General features: G+C 41.8%; 1 protein-coding gene across 3 annotated transcripts in view; it reads left to right on the top strand.

Moving 5' to 3' along the window:
- The first annotated feature begins 3,213 nt into the window (after positions 1–3,213).
- The window catches only part of MOCS1 (molybdenum cofactor synthesis 1), a 28,212-nt gene continuing 13,853 nt past the window's right edge, over positions 3,214–17,572 (top strand). For all 3 annotated transcript variants that reach the window (XM_030499169.1, XM_030499168.1, XM_030499170.1), the window contains exons 1-4: positions 3,214–3,400; positions 9,673–9,805; positions 10,481–10,648; positions 15,554–15,718. In XM_030499169.1, coding sequence (XP_030355029.1) covers positions 3,272–3,400; positions 9,673–9,805; positions 10,481–10,648; positions 15,554–15,718 — 595 coding nt within the window. In that variant the 5' untranslated portion in view covers positions 3,214–3,271. The remainder of the gene's footprint in view (positions 3,401–9,672; positions 9,806–10,480; positions 10,649–15,553; positions 15,719–17,572) is intronic.

The following is a 17,572-nucleotide window of genomic DNA, read 5'->3' as shown; positions in this document are numbered from 1 at the left end:
TTCATGCTCAAATTGCAGGAAACTGGATGCGGAGGCTTTCCCCTGGCTTGCACTAGACTAAGCACTCCCATAGTCTTTCCTAACTGCAGTCCCAACACAAGCTCTGGCTGTTTTCCAGCCTCACATGAGGACAGGATTGGGTCTTCCTCTTTGCCCTGCTTTTGTTCAGGCATGTAGCCCAAAGTTTCAGAAAGGTGTTGAGAAACTCTTAACAGATGCCTAATCTGGACTATGAGGCAGTTGTGACTCAGTGTGGCAGATCCATCCAGCCCAAATGCTGTGCTCTCTACTGAAACTTTAAAAATGATTATATGTATTTCATTATTAACATATCTTTAAAACTTTGCCTGGTGTTTATTTGAAGCATGAGTAGCACTTGAAGTAGTCCAGCACTTTCTATTTTCATATTGTTCTGGGATAGGCTCCCAGAGGATGCTGGTACATGACTGGACTCTGCCCTTCAGTTGCCCATGTAAGTGTAGTGCACTTTGGCAGGCACACAGAGCTTTATGAATGGCACAGTGCAGAGTCTCTCAAGGAAAGCTAATTAATCTCTGAATGTGCACAAATGCTGAATGAGACCTGTAAGGCATTAAGCGTGAATTCAGCAAAATTTGAAGCAAACACACAGCTAAATAAGACATGGCTAATATAAGCTCCCTGTAAGTCATAAAGGAAGGCAACAGCAGGAAGGGCAGGAAATTCCTGTCTTTGGAATTTGGACTACAGAATCACTCTGTGCCAAACACAAGTGAATGTCTGCATAACATCTAGAAGACAAGTGAAAGACCAGTGGCAAAAGTTTCTGTGGGTCCTAAAATTGCCTTGAGTTAACTGTCTTCAGCTTCACTAGAGTGACAGCGGTCTCTGCAGCTAGATGTAGATATGAATGATTTTGCCAGGGTAGAATATCACACGCAACTTCAGTTACAACGCAAAGATGTGACAGTGCACAGCACCTTGGCTTAAATATACAAACCTCAAACCTTTAATTCTTTACTGAATATTAGCTCTTCAGATAGCTGCTGAGAAAAGCAAAGACATCAAACCCAGCTGCTCTCTCAGATGTGCAAAAAACTTTACTCTTCATGATCTACGACATGACATGACATGACATGACATGACATGACATGACATGACATGACATGACATGGAGGTGTCCCAGTAAAATTAAACCAGAATTATCTCTTATGCAGATGCTCTTTTTCCATTACATTTACCTTATGGTTTCACTTAATTTTTGGCAAGTGTTTCTGTTAAGCAGCAGTAGCTACTTCTGAGAGTAAGAGGTTGCCTTTGGAGACATAAAGGCCGATTTTATGCTGGTTTAGGAAGATATGCCTGTATTTGTACAATCTGATAAAACAGGAAAAAATACAAGGCTTCATATATGCAAAGACACTTCATTTCTTAGCTTTCCTCATATGCTTAGCACTGCCATATTCAATTGGATTACAGATGTAAGTCAAGCTTAACATAGTCTTTAAGTAAAATAAAATAACTATAGAACCACAGAACCAGACCCTTCACTGTAGGTAAGAACATTTACTGGAGAAAGATATTAGAGATCCTGCAGATTTTTGTTAATGCTAATTAAGCAAGCGATATTTTTTTTTCTCTTTCTGGGGTTGGAACAAATTTTGAACTTTAATTACTTTACATCTAATTAAACTTATTTTGCAATTGAAAGGTTCAGTGAATTGAACAATTACTACATCTAATATGAAGCTGAAATGCTTTGTGGATTTCAGCCTTCATGTCACTTGCTGTTCAATTAAATTCAGGAAATCTTTTAATTACAGTTATTCCAGTTCTACAGGAAGAAGTGAGGCTTCATAAACCTAGTGTAAATGTAAATATCAAGCTTGTTTCTGCATCCTTTGAAAACTGTAATTAAAACCAGTATTTTGCTGGTTTTAATAGCAAAAAACTGTTTTGCTATTAAAACAGTATTATTTTTTAATCATTTTGTTCTATGTATATGTAACCTTGACATCATACTGATGAGAAAGGTTTCAGAATAGGTATTTGGCTACAACACAGTTAATTCATTTTCATTCATTTATTTTCAAATGGCTTCAGCTTTGAGGTAAAAAAAAAATAAATAGGCAAGGCAATGCTGCATTAAGTTTTCCTGTTAGTTTCTATCCAGACTAAATTCTGAATAAAATCTAAATTCTTAAGACTGAATTGGACAGAAGAAGGTGTTTTACTACAGAGCAGAGATTTAAGTATAACCTAACCGTTTCAGCACTTATAACTATGTCTTGAAATAATGGCTGACACAAGCAATTACAAGGCCCAGTTACTCATACATCAACAAGTACTACACAGGTCAAACACTAAAGGACTGTGCAGAGAATCATTAATGTTTTTTCAACCATTAGTTGAAAATGCAAATACCCCTGACACAGCAATTTGGTAATGGAAAAGCTTAGGGAAAGACATGTCTTTTGTAAGAGTAGCTGACATGATTCAGGAAGGGAATCCAGGGAAATTTTGGGCACCCAAGCCCTCCTTTCATGTGCAAAACAGGTTCAGAACAAGTGCCTCGAGTTCAGTTTGGCAATGGGTGACCATGTTCTGCAGACCCACCACCCAAAGGCAGAGTAGGCCATCAGACGTTTTGCCATAAGGCCCCTTGTCTGTGAAACACTGGGAGCGTGGGGGAAAGTGTAATGGACTGGAAAACTGAAATGCTGTTTTTTACGCTCCGTTAAGACCCATTATGCCCCATTTAGTTCCTGCGGCCATCTTCTTACACCATTTTACAGATTTTACTTGAGACTCGGGCAGGACTAAGGTTGAAGTTGTCGTTTCCACCAGAAATGTTCCCAGCTGAGGACAACCGTGCTTCCTGGTCCTCTGCCTGTCCCTGCTGGGATGCATACCCCGTGTGCGAGCCCTCCAACACCCGCCTCTCCCATGGAGGCCTGCCAGCCCCAGGCCTCGAGCTCTACACCTGGCTCTTGGTGGGCTGAGGCAAGGGTGGGGGAAGACAGTCAGTAAAGGCTGCCAGCGCAGGCTTTGCCCTTGCTGCTGAGAGGCATAAGGCTGGTAGGGGCTGCCCGGGGTCCCTACCCCAGGAAGGGCAGGTCTGTCGCACCTTGCGCTCCCTGCTGAGGGGAGCGGACTACAACTCCCGGCGTGCCGCGCCGCACCCGCGGCCGCTCTGATTGGCTGGCCGCCCCCCCCCGCCCTCCCGCGGGTGACGGTGTGAGGCGGGCGGCGGTGCCGGGGTCCCCCGAGCGCTGGGGGCCGGCGGGGCCGCATGGCGGCGGCGGGGTGGGGGCGGCACGGCGGCGGCGGGATCGCGCTCCTGCGGGGGGCGCTCGGGGCAGCCCCGCGCCGCGCATGCAGCTCCGGGGCGCCCGTGCGGGCTCCCGCCGCCGCGGCTCAGGTGAGGTCCGCCGGAGGCGAGCGGAGGGGCTGGCGGTGAAGGTGGTGGCCAGGGCCGGCGGGAGGGTGCCGCTGCCGCGGGGAGGCGTGCAGTGCGGGTGCCGGAGGTCGTGGTCGGGGTTTGGAGTCCCGGGCCGGTGCCTTGCAGTTAAAATTAAGACGACGTCGTTTGTGCTTGTGATAACCGCGGGTTGGCCTGGGCGCGGTGCCCAAGCGGAGTGCCCCTGCCATAGCGGTCTGCAGCTCGGGGGGGCCGCAGCTGGAACCGGCCGGGCTGGGCGCACCGAAACTGCCCCGCGTTTTCTGATAGACACACTTAATTCTGCACGTTGTCCCAGAACGATGGGTGATTGTACGGTGGACGTGACTTCATTATATGGGGCGGGGGGGAGTCAACAAAGCGTGTAGTAGTGTATAATTCTGTGGCATTACTTTGCTGAAATATCACCTTTCCTTGGCAGTAAGTAGGACATTCAGGCTCTGGGCCGAACCAGTTCTGTGTTCTCTCCCGGTTGAAGAAGAGGTTACACAACAGCATTTGTTCTTGCCTAGGTCAAAATCAAGTGGTTTGGCAGCTTTTGGTCATTGTGCTCTATGTGAGTGGTCATGGGAACTTTGTGACCGAGCTGTTTGTTTATTCTGTCCCTGACATGAAATCAGCACAGATGTTGTTCAGGTCCAGCTCCTCCTACTTGGAGTACTACTCCTACTCCACCTTTAACTTCTGGAGAAAAAGCTGCACAGAAAGTCAGAGTTTCTGTCTAGCAGAAATAGACCATGACAGGCAGAGTAATCCCAGCTGGGACATGATTTATTGATTTACTTGCAATTGCACGGCTGACTTTAACGAGCAGAAAATAAGCTAAAGCTACTAGTGACAATCTTTGTGTCGCCAAAATTGAATGCATTCACTACCACTTATTTACAGAAAGCCAAATGGATTTGTGCATTGCTTTATTGAATGCTTACTTGGCTCAGGAATCTTGAAAATCTGTTGAGTTTCTTCTGTTTTTTCTAAACCATGTACTATTTTTTTTTTTTAATAAATTCTGATCAGAATTACTTTTAACTACTTTTTATGTTCTAACATACATATGTTAGTAGTTCTAGCATACATTCAGGAATACTTTTGAGAGCTTGATTACAACATCCGTTTCTGAAAGCCCTGTACCCTTAGGAGATGAAAGCCACAGTGGTTGGAGAATGGGATGAGTGATTTGTGTGTGTGGCGTAGTAACTATCACAGGTGTGCTGGAGTACCTGCAGGGCATGAGAACTCAGCAAACTCATGCAAAAGCAAAGACAGTGCAAACTTAGCAACTTATACAGTGGTAATTTACTCACTGCTCCTTCCTGTTCTCAGCCTCTCCTGGGATTTGTCTGTAGAGAGGAGCAATTAGCCGTAGAGCAGTGAAACATACTTTCAGATGGTGGGATGTTCAAACATTCAAAGCAAGTGTGAATACTGCTTGACCATCTTCTGGGTTGGTTCTGAAAATGTTCATGGGTTCTGTTTAGTTTCATGAGATTTCAGTTGGGTTCAAGGGATGCAAAGGGGAGAAGAGAGCACCAGACTCAGTGTTTTATTTGCTTTTAAAATGGTCCTTTCAGCTGTGGAAGGAAGAACTCTGTGACTCAGGAGCTTCAGGAGATGATTGAAAGCCAGTGTCCATTGTAAGTCTTTAGGTTAGGTTATAAACAGTGGGGTCGGTACAGCTGCTGTATTGGTGTTGTGTGGTGAGCTTATGTTCAACTTATGACCCTTTTAGCTTGTTCCTACATGCTGATTTTTGAGACAGTGGGAGAATGTATGCATGCTGTCCATTCTGTATCCTCCTGCATTTGCTATCTGTAATAACACTTTCTATGAATGCTTGGTAAATGATTCCCTTCAGCAAAAAGACTTAATAGTATTGAATGTCCATGAAGTTCTTAAAAAGTTCTCTATATGAAATATGTGATGAAAATTGGTGTATTTATAGAATTGAAATGATAACCTGACTGGGCAAATCTGAGGATGTGAGAATTTGTGTCAGTTTTGAAGATGAAATCAGATATGCCTGGGAAGCTGATCCTAAGTTGTTTATAAGTAAACCCTAGAACTTGGATCAGCTTATTATTGAACTGTTTTGCAGTGTTTGAGCCTGTTTGTATCTTAGTATTTAAGATACAATTGTCAGTCTTGGAGATGTGCGCAGGGTGGAGTCCCTTTTTCTAAGACTACATAACGGCAGGTAGCACCAGGCACTATGAAAGCAGCGTTTTCATGGTTGGTTGGTTGTGTGCAACCATTTCCTGACTAATTCACAGTTGACAGGATAGCACCAGATTTTCCTTTGTTATCTTGTACACATGATGATACTTGTCCAGATTACATTCTCTAATTAAAAAAATCATATAGGATGACATATTTCTATTACAACGCTGTGTATTTTCCAGTATAATAGAAAAAGTACATTGTACTTCTTTTTAATTATTATTGTTTTTATTGTAAACTTGAACTTTACATGCAAACACACCAACTTTTTGAAACAAAGGAGGAAGATGAGAGGAGCCTTAAGATAGTGAGGCTTGAGAACAGTAACACTAAGGAAATTAGTCTTCTGGGTTTTTTCCTGCTCTTGTATCATTTCTGGTCAAGGTCTTCCATCCTGATACAAAGCTTCATTTCAGCTTCCTCCATCTGTTCATGTAGATCCTTTAATTCAAACAGAACCATCTGAAATTTTCTGCGGCCTCCGTGAAGTCTTCACCACGGGGGTAAAGGGCAGAGCACAGCTTGTCTAGGAAGACCTCATATGGCCCTTTTTTTTGGCTAGTCATATCTGAAACTCTGTGTCCTGAAGCTCCATTTTGTGGGTAGCTGGTCCAAGCTGAGCAGTGCTCTCTGTGCCAGTAACCAGAACTGTAGCATGCTGTGTGGGGTCAACTGTTGGGCAGCAGCTGCTGAGCCCTCAGAAAAACATTTGTTTTGGACTCTCAGCTCAGACCTCATACTGGCACTTGGCCTACTTAGACCCACTTCAGCCTCTGTGGTTGTCTAATTTCCAGGTCGAACAAGGATATTATGTCACCACTTCCCTACAGACTCCGGTATTAAAGGCGAGGCATGAAACAGAAAAGCTTTTGCTGAGTGCTGTCCATGATGCTGGCACAGCAGCATTAGGTAGTGTGGTGAAGTTGGCCATGCTGAGCACAGACCCGACAGGATTGCAGGAGCTGAAAGAGCCAGCCGGTGAAGGAGCAGCGCTGGCAGTGTCATAAGTACACAGGTTGTGGTGGTCCCTGAGGCCTGTGCAGAAGTGTTTGCAAGCATTACTGTTTCACAGTGCACAGATATCACTGGGAATAAGGTGAAGGTGGAAGGGTAGAGCAAGTATAGTACTCGATCTTCAGTTTGATAAACAAGAGCTCTGTTCTCTTCCCCCTTGTGTTTAACTGAGCATTTCCAGTATCTCTCGGTTTGTGGTGTTCCTGGTGGCTATTAATACCTCTGGTCACAGCTTCCAATTTTTGCTGCTTTGTTAGAAGAGTTCTGCTGAAAATCACAGGTGAATTGGCAGGTCTGAAGGTCTGACAGATTGTCAAATATAGCTGCTAGGTGCAGTCATCTAAGCTCTCATTCTTACAGTACTAGTACAGAACATGGGATTGACAGCCCAGAGAGTGAAACTGTTTCCTCACAGATGAGATAAAGCCCACTGCGTCAGGTTCTGCCTCTGATGCGCAGAAGTGTCTGCTGTCAACTGTGGAGGGAGGGGTGTGGAGATTGGAGATTATAACGATCCCTTTTGAGTGAAAAAGTTTTGTGCTTGGGCATTGATGCATTAAAATACCAACAACCACCCATCTTTCCCAACTGCATGGAACTGAACAACCCTTTCACTTTAGCTTGGGGACTGTAGCAGGTAGCTTTTGCTTTTTTCCTGCTCTGAAAGCTCTCACACAGGCTTCAAGTGTCTAGGTCCTCACCTTGTTCTTCCCCTTCAGAAAATCCTACTTACACAGCTACCTGAGAGAGTGCTTCATCCTTGCCCTGAGTTACCAGAAGGACAGCTGAGTTTCCATCTCTGATATTTGTCCTTCCCTGTGGAATTGAGTCAGTGCCAGGTGCCGTGGCAGTTTTGGAAACACAGGATCCACTCCCACTGAGCTCAGGCTGATGCTACTGTACTCCTCATGGGTGTCTCCTAAATCCTCTTTGCTGACATCAAACTGGACAGAAACTGAACTAAGAGCTTAAAAATTTCCATCTGCAGTCAGTTTTCCCTCCCAGACAAACCCATCTTTGTGCACAACAAGAAGTTGATGGAAAGAAACTCTAGTAGCTCTGGAAAACTTTCTTTTCCCCAACACTGGCTATTTTGCAGCAAGAAAACAAATGTTAGTTATTTCTAACAGGAACTTTAAAGTATATTGACACCAACTGCCTCCTGAGTGCCTGGTCTTTTAATACTGCTTCTGCACAGTTCACTTTAGAGTAATTAATGCAGGGTGTTACTTCTCAATTTATTCCCTTCCTGTAATGCACACTCTAAAATGGGGAGGCAGGATGTTCATACCGTTCCGTCATCAAGTGGAGTGGGTAAGGAAGCCTGGCCCTGAAAAAAGTGCAAAAATGAGTTACTGAGAAAGAAACAGGAGAGAAGTGTTTCTGCGAGAAAGACTCAAATAATTTTAGTAAGCATGGGAGTGCTTTCTTTCTCAAATGTGAACACCTTTCCAAAATAATAGGAAGGAGAACATCAGAAATCAAACCAGGTGAGAAAGCAGTGCAGTTTAAAAGAAAAATAATGAGCGCACAGTAAGTGCAACAGAGACAGCATTTCGAACTTAGTTTCTTGGGGAAACTAAGGCTGTGCAGAGCTCATAATATGCAAGTACACAGGCTGGAGCTTTTCCTGGGGGATTAAAACCCAGATGACTTGTTCTGCCTGTGCACAGTGGAGAAGATGGAGGTTTAGGAACATCTGTAGGTGTGAGCAGCGCGGATGGCTGCTGACACCTTTAGTGCTGCAGGGAGGGAAGGCCGGGCCTGGGGAGGGCCTTATCCCCCTGCTGCTGTAGCCACTGCTACAAAACAGAAACTGAAAGAGATTGCTTTCTTCTGGCAGAAAAGCGATTACACGGATCTGCTGTTTTATCAGGGGTAAACAGATGCTTTCTGGGCTTTGAAACAGTCACTTTGTGTCTCTTTTATCTTCTGTAACCCTCCTGCAAGGGATGGTCTTAGGGATCTTCTTATCTAACCACAAAGTTGTTTGGATCAAGAAGCGTAGTGGATTGTTTAGAGGCTAGCGGAAAGATTGTGCTGCCAAGAAAGACTGCTCCTGCTTATAAATTTAGCAGCAGCCATGGTGTTAGCACAGCTGGAATCAAAATTGCTGTCACTGCTGATGGCTGAAGCTGGGGCTCCCCCCAGGTAACCTTTGCTTGCCTGGCTGATCTGGTCTCTGAGGGTGTCCTCTTTGACTTCCACCCCTCCCAAATCTATCTTATAAATGCTTCCAAAATAGAATGTTTTGAGAAAGCATACCTGGGTTGTTCAACATTTTAGCTGACCATTTCCAGACTTTTCTCAAGGGCTGTTCCGAAATACTATGCAGGATTAACTCCTGCTGTTACCAGTGATGACCAGAGCCAGGGAGATGATGGCTGCGGCTGTGTGTGTTTCTGCCCAGTCCTTTGGCATCATCCCATACATGCCAATTTTAGTGTGTTTGGACATTTCACAGCTCTGTTTTTCACTAGATGGAAATAATGACTTTTGCTTAGTTAAGCAGTTTGAATACTAGCTAATGTGTCATTTTGTCAGGTTCCTCATTCTGCATCTTAAATTTATGTCAAAGCTTTATTTAATCCTTTGCTTGCTGCAGCCTATCAAGATTAGCCAGCGTGGCTTCAACTTGGCACAATTCTGCAGCTTCAGTGAGATTGTGTGGTCCTGGATCATTGACTCTGGAAAGTGAAGAGACACACAATTGAAAAAAAGCTGCTTCTTATTCTGCACAAAAAGCCTGAAGCACATGTGGCAAAGAGGTGTATCTTAAAATGCACAGGGAATAGTGTGTGTGGTACAGTTCCATGGAAATAAATAGGGTGTGAAACTTAAATGGCCAGTTTTGACTATAAAACCAGTTACGTTTTTCTCTTGTGCAGCTGTCCTTGTGAGGAAAAATGGAAGAATAATTGTCAGTTGAGTTCAAAGTTAATGTTTATACAGCAAGTTGCTGGGATAACTATTCACATACTTAGCACTTCTTTTCATTACAGGAATTGCAAACCTCAGGAAGAGGACGCTTTCTACTGGAACATGCTGCTCCCTTCTCTGCTTTTTTGACAGACAGCTTTGGGCGTCAGCACAACTACTTGCGAATTTCTTTGACCGAGAAATGCAACCTCAGGTGTAAGTGTCCGCTTGATTGCTCGTGCAAAGCTCTTATGCACAATGGTGTGCAAAGGCCAAGAACTGAGTTAGGGTACTTACTGCTGTGTTGGCCGTGTGCTGTTTCTTGTCTTCACAAAGTAGTGATAAAGGATAGATAGAGACTGGTTTGGGGCTGAGCTGCTGGTGGGATGGGAAAGCAGGAGCAAGCCTAGGGACTGGCCAGCGACCGGTGGGAGTGACAGGTCTTTCATGAGAATTGGTGTGGTTTGGATGATGGTGCTTGTGGATGTTTGTATGCTATACCCAAAGCGTGTGATAAGCATAAAAGCTTGTACATAGGTATTCCCAAAATTATGTCTGCAGAGTCTGTGGCAATGTCCCAGTGCTTGCCAGTTCAGTTTGGTGTTTCTGAATGCAGATTAGGTAGCGATAAGATCGGCTTTTCCTTCAAAGTGGATCTCTTGTAATTTTGAGACCCATCAAATGAGTCCTGGGTTTTCTTCTAAAGGGAAATAGGAAATTGTTAGGAGATTGCTTCTCAGATTTGGTGTATGATCTTACCTGTATTTAAGAAAAGCCAAGTCACTTGATATCCGTTAAAGACAGTTGCACTCAGTGCATTTTGCCCATCAATATTAGATTAACTGCTGCTGGTTATTTTTTCCCCATGTATTTCTGTATTCTTTTTTTCAGGTCAGTATTGTATGCCAGAGGAAGGTGTTCAGCTGACCCCTAAGTCAGACCTACTCACTACTCGGGAGATAATTACTCTGGCCAAACTGTTTGTGAAAGAAGGTGTAGAGAAGATCCGACTGACAGGAGGAGAGCCGCTTATCCGTCCTGATGTGGTTGATATTGTGGGTAAGTTCCCAATAAATACAGTGTGTTTCAAAATGACTTGCTGTATATTGATCCAAAACCTATGCTTATCTACTAATACAGTCCAGCAACCTGAAAAGTAATTATACGTTAAATGATGGTGCTTTTTCCCAACATTGTTCCTTTCAGAAAACTTCTAGTTCTGCTCTCCTGCTTGGATGGAACTTATATCTCTTCATATTGTAACAGCTGAACTTGTCATAGTTTTCATATTCAGGATCTACTAGAATAATGCAGCCTTGGGGTTAAATCAAGAACTCCTCATTGGGGAGGAACAGTTGGTATGTGCTTACAAACAAAAGAGGTTTTCTTTTATATTTTTTGGGGGGTTGCTTTTGTCTTTGTTTTGTTTCCTTGATAATAGATGTCACTTGCTTGTCTGTGTTTGATAAGGAATGAAGGAAATGTTTATGTTTTTACAATTACTGATGAAGACTGTTACTTCAGTGGAAGATAAATTACTGGGTTATTTTTAGAAGTCTGTCTCTTTCAATTGGTATCGTGTGGACTGACTGTGCCTGTTGTGGGTTTGTTTTTTTTTTTTGTCGTTTTTTCTGTTGGTGTGTTTTTTCTTGAGCCAGGTGCTTTTTTTCCCCTATTCAAAGTCTTGTATGTTATGGACGTTATGACAGTTTCGTGTAGTGGCAACATATTAGATTAAGGCTATGTAGCTGGGGTACTTTGATATATTGTAGGCAACTGAACTCGTCTGTTTCTGCACCTATACTCTTGTAAGTACTGAGGATAAAAAAGGATTAATATTGAAGATGAAGGTCTTGAAAGTAGAGTGGCTGCTTACTGATACACTGAGCTTTGGTGCAGAGAGAACAATTGGTCTCTGCTCCTGCTTGGTTTTGTTCAGGATTTGGAAGACCTTTATGGTCTTTTCCAAAGGAAGCAGCAGAGCAGTGTAGTATGTAGAAGTGACCTGTTTATAGCTGGGAAACATATGGCTAGAGTGAGCTGGCTTAGGTCTCCTTGAACCTTGATTGTGAGGAGTCCTGAAACTGCACTAACTTCATCTTTTTGGAACTCTGGAATATCATTCTCTAGGGCATTTTGCCCATGCATGATAGGTTATTTTTTTATTTAGGATTGAGTGCGCTATGTACCTTTCAAGAGACCTTTTCTTTGAAGAAGGCATTCCCCATTTCTAGTAATAATAGGTATAATTCTTTTTAGCTAGCCAGCCAAAAGGGGGGCAGATTTATGAAGTAGGTAGTAATTTGAAATACAATAAAGCTTTACAATTCAGCATATAGTATTGGCAGGAAAATGAGTTGAAATCAATGACATCAGTTCAGTGCAGAACTTTCTTTCCTACTGTATACAGCTTTATGATTCACCAGCTGTAGCTGATGGCTTCTTATACTCGGCACAGCTACTCTGCTATTGAGGGTGTAAGTTGAGTAGCCAGGTCACTGCAAAATAATTATCACCTTGCTGCAATCTGGAAGTATTGATACTGGAAGGATAGAAGGCTTTTTTGTTTGTTTTACAGGAGTGATAGAATTCTCAAGGGTTTATTTCTGTGGCTGAAAGAAGGAGATGGATCTTTTTGAACCACTGGGCTTTTGTTACTTTGGCTGTGTTCTTGTTCACAGTTGAACTTTGTAAGATTCTTAGTGATAATATTAATGGATGACAAGAGAGTAGTGATCTTAGGGTAAAAATAATGGATGTTAAGATGATTGTCCTGTTGCATTAGTTTATTCTGTCATGAATTTGTATTAGCCTTTGTTTTTTTCAAAGGGATATTGAAAATTGCCAGATTAAGTCTGTAAACACTTTCTATCTTCTCAGACTTTGGTGTTACACTATGCTGCACAAGCTTGGGACCAAGATAAAAGTCTCAAAACTAAATAGATCACATGTAACAACTATGGGAAAACTCATTGAAAGAAAACAAGCCCCAAAATGTCTTCTGCAGAATTTGAGTTAGGCATCTGTATTGAAACCATCTTTAGCATAATGTACTGATTTGGGCTCGCATAGAGTTAATCTGGATTTCTAGATGATTTATAGAAGCTGGCTACAGTATTTCAGGTGCTGAATAGGGGTGAGATTTAATTTAGATTTGTTTTCAGCAAACCTTTCTCTTAACCATAAATGGTCTACGAAATACCAATAAAACTCAAAAATATTAATGCTGGATTACCGCTACTGTATTTTTCTAATACTCAAAACTTTGTTGTTGTTTCAATGATCTAAGGTGGTTTGAAGCTACTGTAGGAGACCATGTTATTCAGAGACCTGCTACAGTTCTTTAGATAATTTCAAATCTTTTAATGCATGCACATACACAAACTATGACTCGGCAACTAACGCTCACTGAAAGCTAAATCATGTCCTGGTGACTGCTGAGAACACATTTGAGACTTTTCTGAAGCAGCTGATAGTGGAATATAGAATCCATCTCCTTTGGACACTCAGAGTTTAAATTAGCACTGGATATAAACTGTCTGATAGCTGTTTATTATTAATAGTCTGAGAAATACACTTTTCCACTGAGAAAATAATTTTCAGTGGGATGGGGGATGGATGGTTAGATGACTGTTTATAGCAACATACTCATTTCAAGAGTGAAATGATGTATAGTAGACTTCTTAATGTTTTAGGAGATACACATCCTTTACCTGTATTCGATCAGGAGAAGTGCAGTTGAGAAAATGATTGGAGTGGAACATGTAAAAAGCTTTTCTATTTAAGAAGATGCTCCTGATCCTAAAGGAAAAAGTAAATGTAAAAGGGTTTATTTGTGCTTGAGCCTGACATAGAAGCTTTTAGCTTCATGCTGTTGAATTACAGCATCTGTTCTGTTTCCTTTTCTACTTGATGGTTCTATCAGTTGTCTTTGCTTGTGCTGATTGTTGCTAAAGCAGTAACCACAGGTCAGCAAAGAGACTTAATACAGGTACAAGGTGAGTTACAAAGTTATGAAATCTCTTTAATTTCCTTTGAACTTAGAGGTCAACAAGCCAAGAAACCAAGCAACTGCAAATGTTCCACTTCTTAGTGTGCACAAATAAGGCAGAATGTACTAACTGGTCCTTTTATACTTGTTGGTGTTAGTGTCAAGTCTTCATCTCTAATTTCTCACAGTAAGCTTCTATCCGATTTGTTATTACAGGTGTTTCCACATATTAATGTATTTCCAGTGCCTCATCCTGTATCTCATCCTATTTGATGAGGAATAAGGTGCACTGATAACAGCTGCTGCCTGCACTAACTGACCTGATCAATTACTTTTTTTTATTTTTCCCATTTTAGTGCTACTTTTTTTTTTTTTTTTTTTTTTTTTTTTAATTTTTCCCATTGTAGGCTGCAGCAAGGATTTGGTTTTGGTCCATGCCTTTATGCATTTTATATTTTTAGCAATGAAGCCTGTATGGCAGCTAGTTTTTTTTCCCCTCTGTTAGGAGGTTGAGCATTTTGTGCGTTCTGAGACTGTAAATAAAAGTAGTGGTGTTCCTATGCTACCCTCTGGCTGCAGTGTGTATCCTCTGCTCTCAAAAGAGTAGGTTGCTAGTGGTACCTAATGTTAAATAATGTCTGGCAAACTTGGGACAGTAGCACTCATCCTCTAAGAAGAGGTTATTCCTGGTTATAGTGGGTAGGCTTTTGAGAGGTGGATGCCAGAAAAATCTAGTTGATAGTCAAGATTGCTCTTCCGTTGCAACTTCAGATTCCAAATGCCCTCACAGGCCTCTTAATCATATTGCAAAATGATGCTGCTGTAAATTTCAGCATCTTTGGTGTAACCCCTCTTGTCCTATTCTAGAGGGTTTTGCCCATCTTAGGGTGAATATTTTGAGAATAGCTGGGAAATGAGATAAAGAGAAGTAAAGCCTTTATCAACATGAACAAATAGAGGTAGAATAGGGAGAAAGGAAGAGACTAGGAAATATTTGTGCTGTAATTAAAGCTGCCTCAAGAGTAAGGGTTCTCAAATGTTTCTCAACTAATTAGGGTGGAGGCTATGAGAGAAGGGAGGAAGGGAAAATAAGCTAATTGCTTTGCCGCAGCTCTGTTTCTGAAAGTGATTTGTGAGGGTTTTTTCCTATTTGTTATTGTACTGATAACTGGAGGTTTGAAAGCCTGCCCTCTGGAGATCTGGTATGCTTTGGATTTCTGCATTTGGCTTATGAGAAGGCAGCTATTTTCTAAATGTTAATCACATGATATTAACTGTTTCTTATGTGGTTTTCTTTCATTAGCCACTTTTTAGTGTCTTGCATAAGCACACTTCAATTGGCTGGGCTACCACTGTGGGTAATGGAAATATGTCAGTTGTCAAGTGCAAGTGTTTTGTCCCTTGGAAGCTGTTGCCTTGGATTCTGTGTAATGGTCCAATATGTTGACCTTTTTCTGTTTAGTTACGAGTATATGTGGTATTTCTTTCAGCAGTTTAAAGTCACAACTGCTGGTAGCTACCTCTGGGTTAGAACTGGTTATTGGTAAAGTAGGATAAAAGTTCAGGTGTAAAAGGGATGGCTTGCTGCTAATTATTATTGCAAAACACAGAATTCAGTTTGCAAAGCTAGATTGAGGAAAAGGTAAGCAAAATCAGAGGCTTTCTTCCAGCAATAAAGTAGCTATTTACTCTAAGAAATGGAGAACAAAATCAGTGTGCATTTTCAGTGTTTTTTATAACCAATTTTGCTTGCAAAAACCTACTTTCATACCTTCTGTAATGGATTTGTTCTAAAATGGGTCTCTTAAACCAATACAACTGCAAGGAGGCTGAAGCACCAAAGTGTCCATGTTTTCCTCACACCCTCAATGATATTTTTTTGTTTGTTTCACAGATCTCCTTTTGGGTTTTCTGTGTAACTTACAGTTGAATTACTTCTTTTAAAGTGTTCTATTGACTTTTTATTTTCCTAGGTCAACTGCACAAGCTAGAAGGTCTGAAAACCATTGCTGTCACAACCAATGGGATCAACTTAACCAGATTGCTGCCCCGACTGAAGGAGGCAGGACTGAATGCCATTAACATTAGCCTGGATACTTTGGTCCCAGCTAAATTTGAGTTCATTGTCCGGAGGAAAGGTACAGTCTTTTAAGGCAACTGTGTTCGTACTTGCAGTAACGTTGAAAGTTGTTTGGCACGTTGTTGACTTAGTTACTTTGGGAGGGGAGTCAATTGCTATCCTTCTTAGGCTAGGAGAAGTAGCCTATACTAGCTTAATTGATAGTGACTCTTTTTCCGTCTTCTACAACCATTAGGCAGGTAGAGAGACCCTTTAGTTGGAGCTGGTGGAGTAGAAGATGCTCAACTTGGCACAGTCAGTGGGACTGTGACTACAGTTGCCATTAGATGGCTGATTACCAGTTAGTCACAGACATCAAGAGGACTCTCCAAATTCTGTGTTGGTCTTGTATGCTGCTGCTCTTTAATACTGTTCAAAAAACAGATGTTCCTGCTATAGCAGCGAGGAACTAAGATGCCACAAGAACAGAACTTGTCACAAATAGTGGCAGTTTCTGGAAGTTGTGTTTGGGGCATGCTAGCAGTGGTCTTTTTGATTAGTGATTTTTCCCTACCTCCATAACTTTTTAATAGAAATAAACATAAATTGTGTCTGGGCTTATTTGAGGAGGGCTGTTAGCTTTGTAACTTCAGTCCAATTGAGCTAGTCATTCCAAAGTAAGTTTCAAAAATGCTTGGATGTGGCCAGAGCTACAGATTCTTGTTTAAATGAATCCTAAAGCTCATTGTGAAGTTCAGCTTCGTGTTTGGGCTTCTTTCCAACCTAAAGCTGATTTGATCTTTTATCATTCTATTTCCGTACGGTAATGTAACTTTGGCAGTCTGTGAACTTCTAGTTCAGACAAAATCTCCAAGTAGCCACTAGATGGTGCAACAACGTAAGATAAACGTATAGAAAGGGATGTAGAAATCTGGGGTGCTGTGGGAAGTAATTTCAACGTTTGAATCACTCCGCTATCAAGTTCTTCTGGCAGGTGGAGAAAGGTGTCCTTGTCTACAGTCTCACTGGGAGCACTTCTTCAGGTTTCTACATCATGGTGCCAAAATCTGTTCCTTTCATAAATCTGATTGGAGCGTTATCATTCCAGTGTAGGCTATTGCCTTAATCTGGTTGTGTCATGGCACAGTTGGCTCCCAGAGAAGTATCTGGGAGTATGTAATCACAAGTAGGTGTGGACTGTGCTCTTTCCTACTGTTCTCTGTATTTGAATATTACCTGGTTTGTGACATTCACTGGAAACAAGCCCTTCCTTTGCTACTGAAGGGACAAACCTGATCCTTCAGCTTCCTGAATTATATGGCCACAGCTCTTCATATCTGATTGGAAGCTGTTAGGAATGTGCTGCTTAGGAAGTAAGCTAAAAGCTATTTGGGGATGAGGGTAATTTTTATTTAGGTAAATGTTCTCTTCCCTTCTTCCCCTTTTGAAGAAAAAAAAGGGTCTTTAACCACAAAGAGAAATTGCTCAGCTGAATAGCATAGAGAATGAACAGAGAAGTTTCTATGACTCAGTATTTTTGAGGAGAATATAGTCTCCAAATCATAGACTTTTTTTTATTATTATTTTTTTTTTTCCAAGTTAAAAATAGTAACACTGAGTTGGAATTTTTCTTAAGGGCTGAAATTATGTAAACGTATTTTGTTATTGTGTTTGAGGGTTTTTTATTTAATAGATTTCCAAGTATGGAATGAGCAGAGAATGAGGTGCCTGCCCTACTGTGCTGTCTACTGTGGCAGTTCCAGAGGCTACAAGATATAGCTCTGTTAAGGTGAGAGGGATTCCTGGTCTTAGACTCCCATAGACTGGTAACTTCTATGGAAAGTAAAGGTGGCATCTGATTATGGAGCTAACCAGGAGCTCAGGAAACTTGGAATGAATTTTTCTGCTCCTCTGGAAACTCATTCTAGGGTTT

The sequence above is a fragment of the Strigops habroptila genome, chromosome 10 (assembly GCF_004027225.2).
Source record: "Strigops habroptila isolate Jane chromosome 10, bStrHab1.2.pri, whole genome shotgun sequence".
NCBI classification, from domain to species: Eukaryota; Metazoa; Chordata; class Aves; order Psittaciformes; family Psittacidae; genus Strigops; species Strigops habroptila.
The sequence above is the reverse complement of the archived record's forward strand: the minus strand, read 5'-3'. Positions and strand labels throughout refer to the sequence as shown.